The sequence below is a fragment of the Eptesicus fuscus genome, chromosome 12 (assembly GCF_027574615.1).
Source record: "Eptesicus fuscus isolate TK198812 chromosome 12, DD_ASM_mEF_20220401, whole genome shotgun sequence".
In the NCBI taxonomy this organism is placed as follows: domain Eukaryota; kingdom Metazoa; phylum Chordata; class Mammalia; order Chiroptera; family Vespertilionidae; genus Eptesicus; species Eptesicus fuscus.
The window spans coordinates 35365792-35381948 of NC_072484.1; the positions used below are offsets into that span (position 1 = coordinate 35365792).

Below are 16157 nucleotides of genomic sequence, written 5' to 3' on the forward strand. Positions count from 1 at the left end.
AGCCCAGGGGCGGGAGAGTTAACGTCCATGAAGTATAAGGCTGAAGTTGAGTGGAAAATGTGAGAACTAGTGTGGGATGAGAGAATGTGTGTGTATATGCACCCGCACGTGCATCTTCCCCCATCTTTCCCCGGGGAGTAATGGTGGGGGAAGCCGCCAAACAACACATTCAGAATGATCAGAAGCAGCTGCCTTTAATTGGCTGGCACAGGACAGCAGAGCTCTCAGCTAGGAGCCATAAGGCCTGACAGCTAGTACATGGTAGATTTTTGCAGTAACTAGAGTCAGGAGATGGGCACTGGTGAAGAAGGGTTGGGCATCCAGCCACTTGATACCAATGAGCTCTCTGCCACCTCCCTGCCAGCATCCGGGACACAGTGGGTGGGACGTTGAGAGGGAGCCAAAGTTCAGAGCCAGGAGCCAACAAAACGGCATGGAAGGTGATTCAGGTAAGGCTAGAGAGAGAGGAAGGAGCATTGTCAGTAGGTGCTTCACAGAGCACACCTCACCCTCCATTCTCAAGGTGCTTGCCTCCAACCTTACCCCAGACCCCTTGTTCCGGCTTAGCCCTGAAGAACCATATTCAAAGCCCCTTCCAGGTTCCATTGATCCCATGAGTTAAAATCCAGTGTAGAACTCTCAATGCTTAAAAAGTAAAAGTAACTCCTTCCCTATTCAGATGGGTCAACTCAATAATTTATTCAGCCCAACCACCCTGGCTCAGTGGTTGAGCGTGACTTAGGAACCAAGAGGTCACGGGTTCAATTCCCCCGTCAGGGCACATGCCCGGGTTGTGGGCTAGATCCCCAGTGTGGGTGTGTGGCAGCTGATCAGTGATCCTCTCTCATCACTGATGTTTCTCTCCCTCCCTCTCTGAAATAAATAAAAATATGTTTAAAAAATAAAAATAAAAAATAATTGATTCAAACTGTTGGTGGTCTTAGGTTGGATCCTCAAGGGTCAAGTCCAACAGACATGAAAGAAAGGAACAAGGGGGCTCAAACAGGGGAAGGGATGTGCCTAAGCCACAAATCCCCCAGTGGCAGGGCTCAGGCCAGAACTTTCTTCCTGCAAGTGATAATCATGTGCATGATTATAAAAATGAAGTACATATTTCTATTGGCCTGACACCTTTATTTTAAGGTCTCACAGGCACCTCAAATTCAATGAGTTCAAAGGAGAATAATGAGTTTTGTCTCTTCTTTCCAATACCCATTTCTTTATCTTATCAAACTGCAATGCTGACCAGTGTTGCTGACTACATGACTTTAATGACAATTTCTGAAGTTTCATCATTAAATGCAACATTTGCTATAGTTTTTCAGTAGGTACCAATAATCAGGTTACAGAAATTTCTGTTCTTAGGTTACTAAGAGTTTTTTTTGTTCTTTAGTTAAATGATTAATGGTGTAAGTACTGACTTTTTCTTACGAGAGAGTCTATGTTTCAAAAGGGCAGGGAGGGTTTATTTTATTTATCATCACATCACTATTGTCTGGCACATAACAGGTGCTTTAAAAAAGATGTTTAACAAATGACAAAATCAGACCCTTTCCACTGCTCTCTAGGGCTGACAGCACAGTCTGTCAGTGTGGTCTCCAAATTGCCCCATCACAATCACACAGGGAAGCTTATTAAAATAACCACACATGATTGGGCCCCACTCCAGACTGAGGGAATCACTAACTGAAGGATGATGCCAGGAATTTATGTCAACAAGCATCCAACATAGAACAAAGGTCAAAATCATAGGTCTACAGTCAAAACTTTTTGACATGGGGAAGGGAGGTTGGGGGCCTAGGTGAAAAAGGTAAAGGGATTAAAAAGTACAAATTGGCAGTTAAAAAATAGTCATGGGGATGTAAAGTACAGTATAGAGAGAGGCCCAGTGCACGAAATCCGTGCGGGGGGCGGGGGGGTCCCCCCTGAGCCCAGCCTGCACCTTCTCCAATCCGGGACCGCTCAGGGGATGTCCAACTGCTGGGGATCAGGCCTAAACTGGCAGTCGGACATCCCTCTCACAATTCGGGATCGCTGGCTCCTAACTGCTCACCTGCCTGCCTGCCTGGTCGCCCCTCACTGCTCCCCCTTCCGCCGGTCTGGTTGCCCCACGCACCCTGCTATTCAGTCATTTGGTCATCCCTCACTAACCCCTCTGCCAGCCTTATCGCCCCACGCAGCCTGTGTTGGGTCATCCGTCCGGTTGTTTCAGTCGTGACAGCCCCTGGCTTTTTTTTATATATTAGGATAATATTATAACTATGTACCAGTCCTACAGGGGGATCACTTCCTTAAGTTATATAAATGTCTAACCACTATGTTGTATACCTAAAACTAATATAATATTGAGTGTCAACTATAATTGGGAGGGAAAAAAAGACTTGACATGGGCATTTAGAGTCCCCAACACTCTGGGAATAATAGTTTTCCCCTTCACATCCCTCCATCTGTGTGTCTGTTTAATGTGCTTCCCCACTCTATCTATGCATATTCAATTACCTACTCATTTCTTAAAGCCCAGACTAAATGAACTGTCCTTTCTGGATCCCAAAAAGTGTTTCACCAGAGCTTGCCAAGCCACTTAAGGCACCTTTTATTTCTTCTTTGAAGATAGCTAAGAGTATGTGTGGCCACAACAACTTTTCTCGCCTGCTACACTGTGAGCCCCTCAGAGGCAGAAGTAGCACTGAGTTGCCTATCCCACATGAAGCTTTGTCTTTAGGGCTCAATGAACATCAGGTGAATGAATAAATGAAGAAGGGAGAATGAAGGGAAATATTGCCTGTTGCCAGTGCTATTGCTGGGCACTTGCTCCACTTTGCAGTTTCTATTCTGCATGGATATTAGGGGCTGTGCCAGTTGGTGTAGTACACCCTAGGAAGGATCCTCAATGGGGAATAAGAGAGAAGGAGCCCGAATATCCAGCACCTGCTGCTCTTCCAAAGAAAAGAAGAGATTCTAGAGAGATTCACACCCCTGAATCTCCAGGGTTGAGGCCCAAGAGCCCACTTTAAAAAACAAACACACACAAAAACCCAGGTGATTGTGCTTGTGATGCAATCCCCACCCCCAAATCCATTAGGCACTCGAGGTCTCCTCAGTTCCTGCAGGCAGCCTCCCCTCCTTCCCTCAGTAAACAGCTCTTTTCTGTATCAGTCCGCTGGCTGGGGTACCGATACACAGGCAGATACAAACTACATGGGGCAAGTGATAAAATAAGACAGACCAGAGGGAAGCTTTGCCCAGAGAAGAGATACACTGAACCAAGTCTTCAAAGACAGGGATGAGCAGATACTCAGGCAATGCTTGCAGCTGTACCCTATGACAGCCTGGCATTGTGCAAGTGTGCCCTTACACACAAAAAGAACCTACAGGTATGAATACAGTGTGGCTCCCATTATAGGTGATCTCCTTCCCCTACCCTCAAAAGGCAGAAGCGAGATCCAGATACCTGTCAATGAGTGAATCCCGCATGCTGGTAGCAATGGTGCTAGGCTGGGCTTCGTTCAGCTTAAAGACACTCTCCACCACGGAAAGCTCTGTGCTGGTTGTGTCCAGGCCACAGAAGGCACACCAGTCGTTCACCACCATCCCAGCAGCGATGACCTCGCTGCCCCGGTTCACAGTGCCCGCCTGTCAAGTGATAGCTCAATATGGATCATAACATCAACGATCAGTTTCTCCCATCCCTGATGAGAACTCCCCCCAAGCCCTGCTCCCTGACCTGCAGCCCAATCCCAACCTGTGACGGGTAATAAGCCCAATAACGCAGGACAAAGGGATCTGCTTCAGCAGGAGACAGAGAACAAGAATGCTTACCACAAGGGGGACCTGAAGGAGAGAGGACAGTTCATCCTGGTCTTCAATTGAAGTCTTGGGATGGACCAGTCCTCCCTGATTGCTGAAGACACAGTAGCTTCCTACTAACACCTGGTCAGCCACTGTCTGTCTGAAGACTTCCACCTTGAGCACATCAGCCAGGATTTCTTCTGTCTCCTGTCAGTCAAAGGTACTGTGCTCAGCACCCAGGGCTTGCAAGTCAAAGAATCCAGGGCCCTCCATGCCAAGAACCACACAGGGCTTGACGCCCTAAACCTCTCATTCCTCTCCTAAATAGCTGCATATGAAAGCTTGATCCAGAAAAAGGAGGGGATACAGCTTGGAGCAGAGTTGAGGTCAGCTATGGAGCCCCTAATATCCATGCAAGCCCTGAACAGCCAGGGGCTGGTCTCCACACCACCCTTTAATGCACACTCAAGGTTCAAGTGTCAATCATCTCTCCTGGCCCTGGCTGGTTCCTGATTCTGAAGGATTAATACCCTCTCCAGCTTCTTTCTCATACTGACCACACCATGGAAGGTCTCTGTTATCACTATTCCAATGAGTAACTGAAATGTGAGACCACAGGTATATAAAGAAACCATAAGAGATACCCCTAATTCCTGCCTGATAGGTAAGAAAAGTGACTAACCATTTACTAGGATAGTAATGTGACTCTTGGGCCAAGTTAGGCTGCCTTACCCTGTCCAGATCTGGGTGGACCAAGGCCACATAGTCATTGCAGGTGGTGACATTGCCCAGGGCTGAGAGCCGCTCCTCTACCCGCCGGATCTGCACTGAGTCTGGGAGGCAATTTCTAATATGTTGTAGCTCCTGGTCGGTAGTGTTGTTGGGCACCAGGAGACCGTGTCTGTTCCCTGGAAAGATCCAAATTGGGGGGTGGAACAAGGAAGGACCATGAATACAGATACCTGCTGAGTCCTGGAAGCTGAGGATACAACTCAGCCCAATTAATTAGCTTTCCCAGGAAAGCTTTAGGCCAGTGGTCGGCAAACCGCGGCTCGCGAGCCACAGGCGGCTCTTTGGCCCCTTGAGTGTGGCTCTTCCACAAAATATCACAGCCTGGGCGAGTCTATTTTGAAGAAGTGGCGTTAGAAAAAGTTTAAGTTTAAAAAACTTGGCTCTCAAAAGAAATTTCAATCGTTGTACTGTTGATATTTGGCTCTGTTGACTAATGAGTTTGCCGACCACTGCTTTAGGCCAACTCCAGCCCTCTAAACAATTGATCCATGTAACACTAAGGGAGACCAGGAGTCCTACTGGGCAGGCCCGAGATAGCCTAGGAGTCTGTCCCAACACACACTACCTACTTTGACAAAACCAACCAGGGGGACCTGGACTAGTAGGAAGTGCTCTTGGCATTAGTTTATATTTTGCAACTTAAAAAGATAACACCACACACCTACTAGAATGGCTAAAATTTTCAAAAGAACATCAATACCAAGTGTTGCTCCATAAATTTGAGCAACCAATAGGAGTGTAAATTGTTTAACCACTTCAGATAATTATCTGGCATCATAGACTACACTGAATATTCACATACCCTGTGACCCAGCCATTTTCTCCTAGGTATTATATAATCAATACATGTATTCACTAAAAGATATTGCAGCACTATGTATAATAGACCAAACTGAAAACTACCCAAATGCCCACTGTCAGTAGGCTGGATAAATACATTGTGATATACTTACATAAAACATACTACACAGAAATGAGAATGAACAAACTACAGTTATGTTGTGACAACAATGTCTAAACCTCTGCCTCCCTCTACAAGGGCACAATTCTGTGAACTTTTTAGCTCTCAGTTATTACCATTATAATATAAAATAAAACAGCAATGGTCAGGCTAAATTCTCCCTAATTACATCAGAACTTCAAGTTCTGGCCCTAACTGGTTTGGCTCAGTGGATAGAGTGTCAGCCTTCGGACTCAAGGGTCCCAGGTTCGATTCCAGTCAAGGGCATGTACTTCGGTTGCGGGCACATCCCCAGCAGGGGGTGTGCAGGAGGCAGCTGATCGATGTTTCTCTCTCATCGATGTTTCTAACTTTCTATCCCTCTCCCTTCCTCTCTGTAAAAAATCAATAAAATATATTAAAAGAAAAAAAAAAGAACTTCAAGTTTTGAAGTCATGGTTAGGAATAAGAGTGTTTTGCCTTAATAAGAAAATACCGCCCTGGCCGAAACCGGTTTGGCTCAGTGGATAGAGCGTCGGCCTGCGGACTGAAGGGTCCCAGGTTCGATTCCAGTCAGGGGCATGTGCCTTGGTTGCGGGCGCATCCCCAGTAGGGGGTGTGCAGGAGGCAGCTGATCGGTATTTCTCTCTCATCGATGTTTCTGGCTCTCTAGCTCTCTCCCTTCCTCTCTGTGAAAAATCAATAAAATATATTTTAAAAAAAGAAAAAGAAAAAAAGAAAATACTGCCCCGGCCAGTGTAGCTTAGTTGGCTAGTGTCATGTTGTAAAATCAAAAGGTTGTGGGATTGATTCCTAATTAGGGAACATGCCCAGGTTGCAGGTTCAATCCCCAGTCAGAGTGGATGTAGGAGGCAACCAATTGATGTTTCTCTCTCTCTCTCTCTCTCTCTCTCTCAAAAAAGGAAAATACTAGCCAAATCCAGTTTGGCTCAGTGGATAGAGCGTGGGCCTGCAGACTGAAGGGTCCCAGGTTCGATTCCGGTCAAGGGCATGTACCTTGGTTGCGCAGGAGGCAGCTGGTCGATGTTTCTAACTCTCTCTCTCCTCTCTCCCTTCCTCTCTGTAAAAAATCAATAAAATATATATTAAAAAAAGGAAAATACTCAAAGGCTAGCATCATCAGGATTATGATTTTAAAAAATTAAAGGAACAAACTCCTATATGAGCAGAACTAGAAATAAGGGGTGGCAGTAAACGGAGATTCAGCTCAGAGAGAGTCAATGGTGCTGAGAGGTAGGATAGGGACGCCACTCAGAGACATGGGAATTTAAGATTTAAATAACTGAACAGGTTGATCCAGAATCTTAGCTTGAAGAAAAAGCAATTGGCCCAGAGTCAGTAACAGGCAAGAAAGGGCATTCTAACCTTGCCTCACACTAGGTGTGGTACCTGGTGAGTCACTTCGGTTCTGTAAGTCTCAGCTTTCCCATCAGTCAAATTAAGCCAGTAATTCCTACCTCCCAGGCTCTTCGTGAAGAAGGTATGCAAACAAGTGTAAGAGTGAAAACGCTTCATGTTATTTGTTGTTACTATAATCCAGAAGCCTTCTCCAGGAGTTGACCCTGACCTCAGAGTCTATAATGGAGGAATGCCTGGGAAGCCCTGGGTCACCCGGGGGTCCCTTCCAGGGACAGAATTAAAGGTGCCGGCAGGCTCCCTCCCTCGGCGTCTTCCCTGGCTTACCCACACACATCCGCCCGATGATGCGGCAGCCGGCAATGGATGCGTGCACCACAGGGATGGTCTCGGCGAGCTCGCCCTCGAACACACTGTAGGAACACGGACTCGGTGGTCACGGGCCTGAGCCCCCGCTCCGCCGGTGCTCCCGCCACCCATCCACCCACCCGCACACGCCAGCAGGCTCCCGTCGCACCTGTAGAAGTTCTCCGATCCTCCGATGGCCACCAGGCAGTAGGTGTTGGTGAGTTTGGCAAAGCAGCCGATCTCACAGTTGTTCTCGAACGACGCCCGAACCGCCATGAGGCCTGGGGGCAGTGCGCCGGGAGTTCAGGGCCGGCGGGTCCTCTCCGGCCCGACTCCTGGTCCCCCGGTGTGGCCCTTCAAGGACCCACCGCGACCCCACCCCTCAGGTCCCACCGCGGCCCCACCCTCTCGGCCCCTCAGGCACCCGGTCCCGCCCACCGGCCCCGCCGAGTCCTCCGGCCACCCCCACCCCAGGACCCGGGGAGCCCGAGCTGACCCTCCACACGGACTCAGCAGGTAACCAGAAACTCGACACGCTTCCAAGAGGCCTTCAATGCCCCAAGTAGGTTTCCGTTTCCGCCTCCGCCTAGGAGACTTCCGGGAGAGCCGGGCGCACCCCGCCGCGCTCCCGGCCACTCTAGCTCCACCCTCTGGATGCACTTTGTGGTGTCAATCGTCCTGTTGTGACGTCACCTCGCCCCGCCCCCAGGATGCTCACACTCATGCATTCATTTATTCGCCATTCATTCGTCATTCATTCCTTTAGGAACTTTTTTTTTTTTTTTAATGTCTGCTTTTATTGTTGAAAGTATTACATATGTCCCCTTTCCCCCCATTGACCAGGAACTTTTTAGGAGGCACAATTGACCAACACTTGTGGCTGGTTGGATGTGAGAGGCATACAAGAGGAGCCAGGGATGTCTCACAGATGAGTTGATGATGGAGGAATTTACTGAAATAAAGCCTGAAGAGGAAGAGCAGGTGTGGGGAAGGTGACATATTGAATGTGAGGTCTGAGACACACGTGGCGGGATCTGGAGCCCAGGGGAAAGTGAAGCGCTGAAATTTGGGGCTGAAGCCTGGGGTGGATGAGGTCACCCATGGGGCTGAGACCAGGTGAGAAGTGAGAGCAGGACAGAGGCTGGAGAAAGAGGCGCAGTCAGAGAAGTAGAGGAAACCAGGCTGAAGAAGGTATTGGAGAGAGGAGAGGATGGATGAAGCAGAGTCTTAGGGAGGGTCCAGGGTAGGAAAGGGTGTGGGGCTGACTGGCTCCCACTATGTGCCCCGTGCATGTGCTTGATCACTCACTGGGCAGACACTTTCTGGCCCTTGGCTAGATGGTGCTGGTCAAGCGATGTGCACTCGTGGACAGGATATACTTGACCCACATTTTGTAGGATCTACAAAAACCACAAGAGCTCTCAGAATGTTAACAGTGAGGGCAGAGGTGCTTGGAGCCCTTTTCCTCCCCTCAGCCCTCATGTGGCCATCCACACTCCTCCAGAGAGCCCTCCATAATTGCACTAAATGGTGCCCTTCCCCTGCCCCCAAGGCACGGTTCCATAACACCATCTTCCTAGGGACACACCAAGCTGCTGCTGGGTCGGTCATAACATGTCTGCTTTTATTGATTCGCATCATATATAACACTGTCCCAGGCAGGTGGTGAGCTCAGGAAAAGGACCCACAACTTGTCAGAGCCTGTGCTTCTGGGAACACTCAGCAAAATGTGGGTGTGGGTGTGGGTGCATGCGTGCTATTGTACATCCTTTTCATCTTCCCCAGTTCAGCTCAGACCCACTCCCTCAGTCCCCTCCCTAATAGCTCTTTACCTGGTTCACTCTACCAGGAATTCCTCTAACCCTCTTCATCTGTCCAAATCCTCCTCATCCTTCAAGGCCTGGCTCAAGGCTGCTTCCTCTAAGAAATTTTCCTCCCCACTCTACCATTACCACAACTCTCTGCCCTTCATTCTCTACCAGCCTCTTTGATTGGTTTGCCTTTAATTAGATACAGCCTTGTCTTGCTGGCCAGTGGTTTAGGCATTTAATCCTAATTCATTTGTAAGCCCTATAGCATGCCAAGCAGGGCTGGGTACACAGCTTAGGTACAAGAAAATACTGGTTGGTGCATGTTCTGGTGTGTGTGTGTGTGTGTGTTGTGTGTGTGTGTGTGTGTTTATGTATATATTTATGGTCTGTGGATCCTGAGGGGTCTACAATGTGACTGAATGCATATATTGTGTGTAGCCATTCATTAAGTCAAATGACATTTATTGTGCTTATGGGTGTGCAACTTGTGGGTGTGAACCCTGTTAGTGTGCTATGTATATTGTGAAGGCATTTGGGGCATCGCTGTGATGTGTATATTTAGTATGCCTGGGCACATATGAATTGTTGATATTGTGGGTTGTGTCTGTGCAAAAACACAATCATAAAAGTAAAAGACACAGATTGGGGTCTCTTTTCTGCCACTTACTTAGACCTGATTTTAGGCAAGTCATCAAATTCTTTGGGCTTCAGCTTCCACATTTATAAAATAGGAAAGATTAACACTTATGATCCTAGGATTGTTTACCTACTAGAGGTCTATCTTGCAGGATGTGAAGATGAAGGAAGAGACATAACTGGTGTGAAGTGCCCAGCACAGTGGCAAATAACATGAACTGAGGGTTCCATTTCCCTGTGTGTGTGCATCTGTGCGTGTGTGCATGTGTGTGCGCGCGCATGTGTGTGTGTGTGTATGTAAGCAAGAACCCTGAGCACAGGGAGTGTCTAACCTGGGCTTCTAGACATCCTTTCCTCCCCATGCAGCCTATGCCCAAGCTTCGACCCCAGAGCTTGGAACCTAACCAGATCTCGTCTCAGCAGATGTAGGAGGGATATGTCCCTGCTGGGAGCAAGACTATGACTCAAAGCGGCTTCGGAGCAGCTTGAACTTGGACTTGTTTAACTTAGTAATGAGGTCCAGTTTGCTGTGGCCCAGGGTCAGCCGTTTCTCATCCCCAAATGTGCCATTGCCACTGCCATTGCAGTGGTCACCTTTGGGTCTCCCAGGGAGGCCCTGCTCAGGTCCCTGCCTGGCACCCTGCAATTGATGATACTTGGTGATGAGGTCCAGCTTGCTGTGGCCCAGAGTCAGCCGCTTCTCATCCCCAGAGCCCACTCCAGGCTTGCGAGCATGGCTTGGTCTAGGGAGACTATTGGGCCCAGGCCCCTCACCCCGGAATGGGCCAAACTTTGTGATGAGGTCCAGCTGGCTGTGGCCCAGGGTCTGCCGTCGCTCATCTGGACCCTGCTTGCCAGCCCTGGCTGAGGAGTTGGCTTCAGGGGGCACTCTGGAGCCCCCAGTCTTAGGGTACTGTGCCAGGAGGTCCAACTGGCCATGGCTGTGGTTTGGAGGCAGCCTCTTATCCTCTGGGTTCCCATTGCCAGGTCTGGGGGAGCCTGACGCAGGGGTACCCCCAGCACCTTGGGCCTGCGGAAGGAGATCCAGCTGGTTGTATCTCTGGTTTGGGGATAACCTCCTGTCCTTTTGGGCCTGCTCACCAGGCCACAGGGAGTCTGAGTTGGAGGTAACACCAGAATCAGGGCGTCTTGCTTCTCGAGCTCTGGGAAAGGGCATGAGGAGATCCAGCTGGCCATGGCTCTGACTCAGAGACACCTTCTTCTCCTCCACCGTCTCCAGGGCTGTGCCAGGTACCCAGCGACCTCGTGGGGGGCAAGGCTCCTGGCTTCCTGGAAGCTCATTCTCTGGGAGCCTAGATAGGGCTGGGACACCACGGGAGAAGGGGAGGAGGGAGCGTGGGCGAGTAAGCAGAGGTGACCCCACTGCCAGGGTCAAGGGGCTGGTGCTACTGTGGTTGAGGGCAGGGGAGGACTGGGACCATGGGGACGCCCCCATCTTGCCCAGGTTGGCCCTGTAGGGCCCTGGTGGTGAGCCATGGTTAGGATCTGACAGCTGGCGTTGTAGGGAGGACTGGCCACTGGCTTTGCGACCAGTAGGGCCTGGGGATGAGGACCCCATTCCTGTGTCACTGCAGCCACCGCCTCCTGGTAAAGCAAGGTAGGAGGAGCGGCCCATGAGAGGGGAGTGCTTGATGCTGCTGAGGCTGGTGCTGGAGGGCGATGAGGACCTGCGGCTTGGGATGCTGGGCCCGAAGGCCAGGGCCACCAGAGGAGGGCACGGTGCCCTGGGATCCTCGCCACCGCAGAAGCCCTCCACAGGCCGTGACTCAGCATACAGACAGCGGAACTCCCGGTCAAAGTCTTCCACGATGCGGCCCCTCAGCTGCAGCACCATGCTAGTGTGGGCCTGGCTGCAAAGCCAGGTGAAGCTGGGGGCAGAGTGTCAGGGTCAGGAAGCAAAGTGCAGAACCCTGGGCCTAGGCAGGAGTCACAGCAAAAGACAACTCCACCACCACAAGGGTCCACGTGAGGGGGCAGAGCTCTGACTCCAGAGTTTGTACGGGTCCTAGCCCGGCTTGGTGACTTGGGCACGTGGTTTCCCGTCCCAGGGCCCCAGCTTGCCCATCTATAGAATGGACTAGGGGCAAGGTTCTCTGAAGTCCTTCCAGTTTCAAGGTAAAATAGTTATTTTCTATGCCAATAGCATTAAAGTAATCCTTCCACATAGGAACCACCTCCAGGGCCCAGCCTGGGGCTGTTTCACCCCCCACACTGTCCCCTGAGCCCTGCATAGTGCCTGGCAGGTGGTGGCTGTTCGGCCCATGTTGGAAGAGGTGGATGAATGGAAATTCAAAGCTGCCAGATCCCAGGTGCCCTTGCCAGCCAGTGGCCCAGCCCCAGGCCCTCTGCCTCCGTCCCGCTTGCTCACCTGTAGCTGCCTGCCACCACCTGCTCACAGTCGATGATGACAAACTTCTCCAGGGCCTGCCCTGTGAAGCGGCGGCCCGCCTTGCTGCAGTATGTGTCCCCACATGTGCTCCGTACACGCATGTTCTGAACCAAGGAGGGATGAAGGTTGGGGGGTGATCTTGAGAGAATGGGACTCATGTCTAAATCCCATGGGGTCTCTGACCTTAAACAGCCAAGGGAACCCAGTCCCCCACTCCCATTGACCCATCCCACGTGACTCTTCTGCCCTCCCTGACTCCCCACCCCACCCCTGGTTACTGCCCCTGTCCCTCACTGACCGGCAGGTGCCCCCCATTGAGGTCCATCTTATAGCACATCTCCAGAAAGTGGCTCAGGTGCTCCTGAGCCAGGAGCAGGTAGACAGGGACACCACGCCGACTAGAGGCCTCCATGAGGTCACATAGGAGCTCCATGTCTGTGAATATGTCCATCACCACAGCTACCACCTGGAGGAGGGAGGGGAAGCTCAGCCTTGCCAGAGGCAATGCCTGGGGTCCCAGGAAGAGAGCGCTGGATGGAAAAGCAGGAGGCCAGACCCTGCAAGAAAACCTGAACTGAAAGGGCTTTTAGCCATGACCTAGCCCAGTGGTTCTTAACTTAGACACAGGGAGGTTTCGCTCTCTTAAACCCCTAGATGTCGTATAGAAGTCTTTGTGTGCATTTTTTTTCTGAGGACAGAATGTGTATCTGTCATCAGATTCTCAAAGATGCCTGTGGATTGACTGCACCAGTCTATAGCTTCACTCCGCATATGGGGAAACTAAGGCCCAGAAGGGAGAAGGAGTCAGAAGCAGAAGCCAGACCCCAATTCCCAGTCTGGGTCCTCACTCTCTCCCCACAGCTCCATCCCTACCTCTGGCCCAGGGACTATCTGTCTGAGGTTCCCTTCTCCAGGATCAGAGCTTCAAGCCAGGCACTGGGGCCTTCAGTGTCCTTTACCAGACCTGCCTCAGTTTCCCTATAAAGCTACCGAGGTCTGCAAGACATCTTACAACCATGGATTCCCTCACTTCCACCCACGCCAAGTGGGACCAGGTTTTCTCCTCAGTTGAGGGGCTGGGGCTTGTGGCCTCGCTCATATAATGGGCTGCGTCAGAGAAGCCCTGAATAACCCCTGGCGCCACCAAACCCCCAACTGTCTCTTCCTACCCCTCCCATTTCATACATCTGCTATGAGAACCTCCTCTCCCAACCCAGGCCGAGAGGAGGACATGCAGAGCAAAGCATTCCAGCTTGAGCCACACAGAACTGGGTTCATACCTGCATTCTGTTACCTCCTAGTAATATGGCCCTGGGCAAGTAGCTTCACCTCTGGAAGCCTCAACTTCCTCATCTGCTAAATGGAAGTAATGATAGCTACATCTCAGAGTTATGGGGAATTAAATGTGAAAATACTCAACGCACAACAGAAGCTCAATACATGTTCCTTTCCTGCTGCCTCCTTAACACACGGGGACATTGGGCATTGGGTAGCAGGGAGAGGAAGCTTCCCAAAGTTACTCAGAATCAGTGGCAGCCCAGAGCAGAAGCTTCTGGCCCAGAGGTGAAGGGTCTAGATGGGGGGTGAGGAGGCAAAGTGCTTGGGGATTCCCAGTACATGGCACAGGCCTGACCAGGGGTACAGGGGAAAGATCAAAGGGATGGGGTGACCACAGCGGCTACCTCACTAATAACCTCACTCCCAGTGCCAATTAGGCCTGGCCCTCCCCTGCCCCGGGCAAAGGCAGGCCTGTGAGGGAGGCTCTGAATGAACAGTTGAGATCCCAGCATCCTGGCTCCTGCTGTCTGCAACAGCTGCTCCCCCAGACAAGGGCACTGAAGCCAACCTACCGCAAATCCTGCCCAGGGCCATGTGATTCATTCCCCTGCCTCCTGAGTCAGGGGTCCTCTGCCTCAGGCCCAGCTGGAGGTAGAGTGCACAGGGTGAGGGGTGGATGGAGACATACGCCAGGAGTCAGGGCTGTACCTGAGTCAGGACCCTTTCCTCTCCTTCCTGACTGGACCTTCCTGAGCATGTCCCAGCCCCTCTCTGGCCTCAGTTTCCTTCTCTGCAAGTCAAAGGGTGGCTCAGATTTCACCAAGGTTGGGATTCTTAGTTTGGGGATCATAAACTTTTTTTGAGAATCTGATGAAAGCCATACACCCTCTCCCAAGAAAGATGCAGGAAGGATCCCTCCCTGCAACATGCACTACTTTGCATGCATCTTCAGGGTGCTTGTGGAGTCCTTGAGGGCCATCCTATGCTTATCCATAATGTCCCTGAATGCCAAGGGGTTACCAAGATAAATAAAATACAGCTCATCCTCTAAGAGCTTGTGGTCTGATAGGTGCTGCACCTAAGCTGCAGTGTCCTTGGGCTCATCCCTTCCCTCCCGGGGCCTCAGTTTTCACATCTGTGAAATGAATATCTGAAGAGATGAGGTCCTTACCGTGCGGGCCTGGCTGAAGAGGAAACGCAGAAGATCTTTGATATTCTTGGTCTTGTCCCGCTGAAAGTGGACCACAGCCTGGGTGGGGCTGAAGCCTGTGGCCTGTGGAATCTCAGGCCAGCCCAAGTCCAGGTCTGGGGGGTCTATGTCAGAGGCCATGGGAAAGTAAGTGCCCGAGGTGACTTCTGAGAGCAGGCTGAGGCGGTCAGGTCCTGAGGCCTCCAGTCCATGGGCCTCACCCAGCTCAGGACCCCCACGCACATGACTGGTCATGTAGTCCACATCCAGGGAGCTCAGGAAGGGCAGTTCCTGCTCCTCTGAGATGACCCGCAGGTAGGCAGCCTCACCCAGCTCCAGGAGGGCGTCGGCCGCCAGCCGGGCTGCCTCGCTGTGCTGCAGCACCAGTGGTGAGCTCTCCCGCCACCAGGGCCGCTTCAGTTCCTCCACCCTGCCCCTCAGGGGTCCTGCCATGCCCTGTGCTCCCAGGCCCCCAGGCCCCAGGCCTCCAAACATGCCCGCCCACCAGGCTGCTGTCACCCTCCAGTGGGCTCCATGTCCTGCACCCTGCTGGTTGCAGCAGGAAGAGAGCAGCAAATCCTGTCTCCTGCCTGACTGCCTGCCTGCCCCAGTGTGGCAGGGCCCCCAACCCGTTGCCACCTAAGTCAGGAGCTATGCTCCGCCCCATTGCCCCTGGCTTCTGGAACCTGTTGGGTCAGCCTTGCCTGTTGGCCTGCTGTTGGGACTTGCCCTCCCAGGAAAACGTCAGTGGTAGGCCCTTAGCACACTCCCACCCCCCCACCCCCACCAGCATTACGTGCGCCATCCACACCAGCTCCTAGCGAGTTTCCTTCAAACCCTGACCTTCCAGAGCCCCCTTGGAGGTTGTATTACGCTCTTGCTCAGGGAGACACACACACACACACACACACACACACACACACACACACACACACACTAGGGTGGATGAATGACTCAGGACACCAAGATAAAGATGTGAACACACAAGCATGCAGGCTGACTGACGTATTGAGAGTTGACAGACACACGTAGCCTACAGGCTGATGTGCAGACCACACATTTTGATCACATGTAAACAGATCCAAACACTAATTCAGAGACTAGCCATAACCCCAAACATACCATGATGGCCATTGCAAGCCTAGCACACCTGCACACAGGCCCTAAATAAGAGCTAAAGGGAATGTCACAGAACTGCCACAGGACGTGACCTGTGGGCCTTTTTTTGTTCCCATATGGCCCTGCCACTCTCCACCTCCATAGCTGTGGCATCACGGTCACCTGTCCCACCTTCACCCCAGCTCTCGCCCATCCTCTAGGCACTAGAGCTGTGCCTCTCTCTCTGCAGTTCCCAAGACTAGCCAGGATGTGTTAAAATGCAGATCCCCAGGCTCCACCCACCTGAGATTCTGATTCAGAAGGTCTGAGTGGGCTTCTGGAGCTTGCCTTTTTAAAAGTGACATGGTGCCTCTGGAGCAGTGTGCTGAAGCCCACCCCTGAGAAATGCTGTTCCAGAGGCTGCATTCCCAACACGCTCTACTCCGGGGAAGCTCTCGGCCTGGTGGGGACCAGACCGCAGCCTTCCTC

General features: G+C 51.5%; 2 protein-coding genes across 3 annotated transcripts; both read right to left on the bottom strand.

Annotated features, from left to right (window-relative positions):
- Positions 1-175: 175 nt before the first annotated feature.
- Positions 176-7883, bottom strand: EIF6 (eukaryotic translation initiation factor 6). Of its 2 annotated transcripts, XM_008149691.3 has the most exons (7): positions 7743-7876; positions 7416-7527; positions 7226-7311; positions 4522-4697; positions 3820-3996; positions 3452-3633; positions 176-455 (listed from the first exon to the last, which is right to left on the bottom strand). In XM_008149691.3, exons 2-7 carry the CDS (start codon positions 7520-7522, stop codon positions 446-448), a joined length of 738 nt encoding a protein of 245 aa, XP_008147913.1. In that variant the 5' UTR covers positions 7523-7527; positions 7743-7876; the 3' UTR covers positions 176-445. The 2 variants fall into 2 exon arrangements, with proteins under 2 accessions (XP_008147913.1, XP_054580176.1); XM_054724201.1 differs by lacking the exon at positions 4522-4697 and having other exon boundaries at positions 7226-7527; positions 7743-7883.
- A 2267-nt stretch (positions 7884-10150) lies between these two features.
- Positions 10151-15165, bottom strand: FAM83C (family with sequence similarity 83 member C). The gene is made up of 4 exons (XM_054723929.1): positions 14553-15165; positions 12402-12569; positions 12083-12207; positions 10151-11582 (listed from the first exon to the last, which is right to left on the bottom strand). The coding sequence occupies exons 1-4, from the start codon at positions 15063-15065 to the stop codon at positions 10151-10153; spliced, it is 2238 nt and encodes a 745-aa protein (XP_054579904.1). The 5' UTR covers positions 15066-15165.
- Between the last annotated feature and the right edge of the window lie 992 nt (positions 15166-16157).

What these genes read in the sequence shown, in the direction of transcription:
- EIF6 (XM_008149691.3), bottom strand. Translation starts at nt 7,522, where the DNA reads ATGGCGGTTCGGGCGTCGTTCGAGAACAACTGTGAGATCGGCTGCTTT. An exon ending in GGATCGGAGAACTTCTACAG is followed by an intron (nt 7,312 to 7,415) that starts GTGCGACGGGAG and finishes GTGTTCCTACAG; the next exon opens with TGTGTTCGAGGGCGAGCTCG. An exon ending in TCCACCCAGATCTGGACAGG is followed by an intron (nt 3,997 to 4,521) that starts GTAAGGCAGCCT and finishes TTTGACTGACAG; the next exon opens with GAGACAGAAGAAATCCTGGC.
- FAM83C (XM_054723929.1), bottom strand. Translation starts at nt 15,065, where the DNA reads ATGTTTGGAGGCCTGGGGCCTGGGGGCCTGGGAGCACAGGGCATGGCA. An exon ending in TCTTCAGCCAGGCCCGCACG is followed by an intron (nt 12,570 to 14,552) that starts GTAAGGACCTCA and finishes TCCCTCCTCCAG; the next exon opens with GTGGTAGCTGTGGTGATGGA. An exon ending in GTGGTGGCAGGCAGCTACAG is followed by an intron (nt 11,583 to 12,082) that starts GTGAGCAAGCGG and finishes CTCTGCCCCCAG; the next exon opens with CTTCACCTGGCTTTGCAGCC.